The sequence below is a fragment of the Poeciliopsis prolifica genome, unplaced genomic scaffold, assembly GCF_027474105.1.
Source record: "Poeciliopsis prolifica strain line A6 unplaced genomic scaffold, Auburn_PproV2 SCAFFOLD003, whole genome shotgun sequence".
Taxonomy (NCBI): Eukaryota; Metazoa; Chordata; class Actinopteri; order Cyprinodontiformes; family Poeciliidae; genus Poeciliopsis; species Poeciliopsis prolifica.
In genome coordinates this window covers 13,103,690-13,108,964 of record NW_026562378.1, presented here as the reverse complement: position 1 = coordinate 13,108,964, position 5,275 = coordinate 13,103,690, and the positions used below count along the sequence as shown (strand labels likewise).

The following is a 5,275-nucleotide window of genomic DNA, read 5'->3' as shown; positions in this document are numbered from 1 at the left end:
TGAGCAAGTTTTGTAAGTTTGTCGGTTTTTAGCTGTGTCACTGAGCCACGAGGTGTGTGCGTCGGCGACTGGCGAGCTGCTATTTCTGACCGTGTTTATGAGAGTCCTGGCTGACTGGATTGGATTATTTGCTCAGGGCTGGTCACTAATGGCCAAAAGCATTCAGTGGACGCAACTCACTTTCAGTTTGTTTCCAGCAGGCCTTCAGGAGCAACGAACTATCGTGGACGTAAGAGCTACATTTGTGTTGTCCAGTCAGAAAATCAGACTGAAATAAATCCAATCACACTGAGATGGAAAGAGGTTGAATAATCTGCTCATACTTCTCAGAGTAATGGGTGGAAACGTTTCCTTGGGTTAATACTTTGCTTACGTTACATGTAAATTTGGTCATATTACTTCGGTTTTCTTTTTCTACAGCAATTTCTGGCTGTTGCCGAAGCCCCTTTAATCATCCAGAGCTGCATTTTTTTAGTATTCACGGCTTGCAGAAACACAGAGCAATAGTTGTGTTTTCATGACGACCACAGACAAAATTTTGTTGATATTCTGCTAATGTTGGAAAAACACACTTTCGCAATTGCAGCGTTTCCATTAAATAACAAACGAAACTAAAATCATGCGAATAAGTTGTTAAAAAACATGCCATGTCATGATTCTTCAACCACTTCCTGTCGTCTCCTCCGTCCCTCCCGCCGGTAGTAACTTCCGGTTGCTGATCACGTGACTCATGTGACGTGTTTTCGTTGCAAGTTTTGCGAAATAAATCGAGACTCCAAATAAAACACCTTCAAAAATACAGAAAGAAAATCTGATCTGATGCAATCAAAATCCGTTTTAAAAAACATGAAATATTTATTTCTGCGCTCCCTCTTAGTTATCCCTTAGTTCTTCTTTTGTTTTAAATGAGACAAGTTCAGTCAACTTCAATGAATTACAGCCATCTTTAATAAAACATAAAATAAGCACAGTGGTGATAGTAATGCTTCTGTTGCATAAGTCAATTCACTGGAACTTAAAAAGTATGTCAAGTATGTGCTTCACAAAAGCAAAGGCCTCTGTTAGTGGAAAAAGACACATTAATATTTAAAATTTAATCCCAACCATATATGACAACATTAATCAAGTTAGTTAAATTGCATAAGAAACAGCATACATTGTGAAGAATAAAACAAAGCAACAGGAATGCAACATAATGCATCAAATCTGAACTGCTAATGCTGATTATTAAGCTTTGCCTTTTTTTGCATAATATGAGCATCTCAGTTTCAGAGCTGCACAGGATGAGATCTCTCCTTTCTTTGCTGCCATTGGATGCCATTTGTTCTCATGCGGTTTGTCTATCAATAGCTATCAACAGCCTCTGTGGTCCTAAAAGCATTTCAAGTACTTCCGTTACAAATGCAAACAATAACTCAGATGCCCATGTTCTTCAGTGCACAGCAAATGTACTTGATTCATGATAGATTTCAGGCATTTATAAAGGATTTTTATTTCATCTGCATACAGTGTCATCCACACTTCTTGGCAAATATGTGTATGAAACGTTAAAATAAAATCGGCTTTGACGCACGTCACTCTAAAAGTTTCCGGTCTTGATTCTGTGTCTGGTGAAAGGTTACTGTGCTGATCTGGTCACATGTTTTTGGATCATTGTCTTTCTGAAAGAATCATTGAAAGCTAAATTTCGGTTTTCTGCCTGAAGCCAGCAGTCCTGGTATTTCAGAGTGATGAGGCCTTTGTTTCTCCTCACACATCCTGGTTTTTTCCTGACTTTTCTCGGCTCTATCCCATTAGCTTATGGCCTCGTTTCTAGTACAAACATTTCACTTATAACTAGTACTTTTCATCAATAGTAAGTAACTTTTGATTTAATTCAGGATCCTATCTTACTTTTCTCTTAGTTTTGTCTTGTTTCAAGTGCTCTAAGATATTTTGGTGTTTCTGCAGTGCTTTGATTTTGTTTTTCCCACCACAGGAACACGGGAGCTGGCAGACGCCGCCTCGTTGTCTGCTAGTCATCCTCGCCTATTGGATTCAATCTTCCGTTCTCACTTTCCTGCATGTCCCCGTGCCCGAAGGCGAATCCTGCGGCCTCCGCTCCCCGCTCTCCGTGTGCCAGAGGGAGGCTCACGGTGGAGGAGTGGAGACTCTCCCTGGCTTCGTCCTTCTCTATGTTCCCACCTGAGCAAAAGCTGCAGCAGTGGGGCGTGACGTAGAGGTAGACCAGGATCAAAACTACGCTGATCACACATGCCCCCAGGGTGGTGTACGCTGTTTTTAGATCGTCCAGTCCGCCCCTCTTAGTGGAGTTGAACACCACCACGGTAATGTGGAGTGTGTCACTGAGGGAATCGTTGGTGGCATAGCAGGTGTAAACCCCGGAGTCTTCCACCTTCAGCGGCCCGATTTTGAGAGAATTGCCATTTGAGACGGTGGTGTTGTTTGCAGATATGTTTCCAGGCAGCACCCACCTCTTCGCCATGTACTTCTGTTTGGTGTCGCAGTCGAGAACGATGGTCTCCTCCAAGTAGCCTTCTTTCTTCAGAATCTTGACTTCACTGCAGTTCAGCTTCAGGATTTTTTCAATCTGTTTACTTTGCCTGTTACAAGTGTGGCTGTCTGCGAAGTCAGACACAGGGCTTAGCTTCCTGAGGTCCCAGGAGGCCACCAGGTCATGCAGCTTACAGCTGCATGTCAGAGAGTTGTTGTGGAAGTAGACACCGTTCTTGAGCCAGCCGCGCATGGCCTGCAGCTCCTTCACTGGAAGATCTTTGATCTTATTAGAGGAAACATCCAGCAGTGTGAAAGGAGAGTCCTCCTTGCTCCGTTCCTTCAGCACCTCCAGAGGGAAGCGTGAGATCTGATTGTGGCTCAAGTAGAGCTTCTGCAGAGCGATCATGCTGTGGAAGGCAAAGCGGTCGATTTGAGATATGCAGTTGTTGAACAGCAGAAGTATTTCGAGTTTTTCCAGCGGCTCAAAGATGAACTCGTCCATGAAGGTCAGGCGATTGCTGGAGAGGTCCAGGTAGCGAAGCCTTGCTGTGTGCAAGAAGGCCTCAGAGGAGAGGAAGGCGAGGTTGTTGTTGTTCAGCAGTAACGTCTGCAGCTGTTTGAGGTCAGTCGACATCCATGTAGCACGGAGTTGATTGATGGAGTTGAAACTGAGGTCCAGAACTACAGTATGCTGAGGAAAGTCGAAGGTGGCGTCAGTTAGACTCACATTAGAGCAGCTGATGATGTCACTAGCACACACACAAAGCTTTTGGTGGTCCTGTGGCTTTCTTTTTAGCAGCCTATTAGCTCTAACCACAGGAAACACTAAAGCTAGAAGCAGAAATAGAATGAAGCATCTTTTTGACATCATGTTGAGATTCTTTCTGCCAGGTCCTGATTACGGTGTCCCAGGGTCCAGAGCAGATTCTGGGGGCTGTGAAGACAAAACAAACAACATGTATTAAAATAGCTAAGTTCAAAATGTTGCAATGGGACATAATGTGATGAACCAACACAAGCCTGAGAACAATTCTGGAACAGAAGGAATATTTTTTTATAGTTGATGTTCTGACAAAGCTTTTTTCCAAACAATGTCAGATTTGCTTATTACTGTGCAGAAGCAAACTCACTGACTGGATGTTTTGACGAACAGAAGACATATCTTGAGTAAACCCATATTAAATCAATGCTGGTTCTACAACCTCAGGGAGTTTAAGGACATGCCACGTGATGCACTTGTTGCAAACATTTTGATTTGCTAAAGAGTATGAAAGCCATCATTTTCAAATGGTTTCCATTGGTCTATCACATAAAATGCTAATTAAAAACATTGAAGTTTATGATGATTGTAACGTGAAAAAGACATTTTTTGTCAAAGATTTGATCAAAACAAAGGAGGAGATGCCACTTCACTATGAGTTATTGTGAAGCTGGATACAAAGTGGTGGAGCGACAACAAAAAAGTTGTGCGCAGTCTGCAAATATCTAATCACTAATACACAAATAATGATTAAAATGACAAGATTATCACTGTGTCAAATGAAAAAATAAGATTATTACATGCAGTTTGCTCCGGCTCACTATCCTTTCAGTTTTCCTTGCAGAGTGATAAACATTTGTCCCGTTGGACGGGGTGCCGTCCTCCTTTACCTTCAGCCAGTGTGATCAGGAGTCTGTGCTACAGGACGGTCTCATCCTCTTCCTCTCCAGCAGTGAGCAGCGGGGCTCAGCAGCCTCATCTGTCAGTCCGGCACAGAGAAGAGCGGGGTTTACCGAGCACACCAGACCTCCTGGGGGAGAAATGCAGCCGGCTGCTATCCGATCCGAGGGGCGTGAACAGCAGGGGAGCGGCTGGGGCTCCTCCCTCCTCCGCTCCTCTCTAATGTCTCAGTCACGTCACTTTCAGGCTAAAATGACATTTATCAGACTAGAGTGTCTAGAAAGGAACAGGGTGAAAAATGTTCCACTTGTGCGTGAGAAAATCTGCGTAGATGCAGCACCATGAACTGATATCATGAGATATCAGATCATTTTTATGGGTGGAAGTGAGTTTTTATCACATGAACTAAAACAACCACAAAACCCAAGTAAAAGCTGAAACTTATGTGCAGTTCTTTAAAATTAATCACCAAGGATTATTAAATTATTTTGAATTTGTGATTAAATAGTTTAGTTTTATTGTTTAATATCTAAGACTTTTTTTGGTAGCTGTGCAGAAGGTCAGGACAAAGACGCTGTGCACAACCTGCAGCGGTCGTTAAAACGAGACGTGAGGAGCATGCAGAGCCTGATGCGATTTCAGCATCAGGAGCAGGAACGCCATGCACTTCATGAGTCTGATCAAATCTGGCACAGGTCAACGTGGGGTTGGAAGCATGATCAGCTAAAAAAATTAAATAAAATAAAATAAATATAGGAAGCAAAGAAAAGATGCAGCAAAACGTGACAACTAATTTCACAAAAACCAGAGCAGCATCGCTCCAGCTCTTTATTGATTTTCTTATTAAAAAAGTTAGAAATGGGATCATCTTAAAGGGGCAGCGTCAGTGTGTTTTCCAGGCACATAGTGCCATTTTACAACACAATCAGGTAAATATATGTACATTTCAGTTTATCTAATAATGCTGTACACATCAAATATGACTTAAAAGAATTTTTAATTTTTTAACTTTTTGACGTGGCTCCTCTATTAACCCTTTAATAAGGTTTTCACCAGTTGCACCAAGAAGTAGCTCAGAAGATATACAGCTCTACCAGGTGTTGGTTAATTGCTCCTTTT

At 42.3% G+C, this 5,275-nt stretch overlaps 1 protein-coding gene across 1 annotated transcript; it reads right to left on the bottom strand.

Annotated features, from left to right (window-relative positions):
• Window positions 1-945: 945 nt before the first annotated feature.
• On the bottom strand, window positions 946-4,261 carry LOC129352778 (amphoterin-induced protein 1-like). Its single transcript, XM_055021900.1, has 2 exons — window positions 4,147-4,261; window positions 946-3,430 (listed from the first exon to the last, which is right to left on the bottom strand). Exon 2 carries the CDS (start codon window positions 3,365-3,367, stop codon window positions 2,015-2,017), a length of 1,353 nt encoding a protein of 450 aa, XP_054877875.1. The 5' UTR covers window positions 3,368-3,430; window positions 4,147-4,261; the 3' UTR covers window positions 946-2,014.
• Window positions 4,262-5,275: the final 1,014 nt, after the last annotated feature.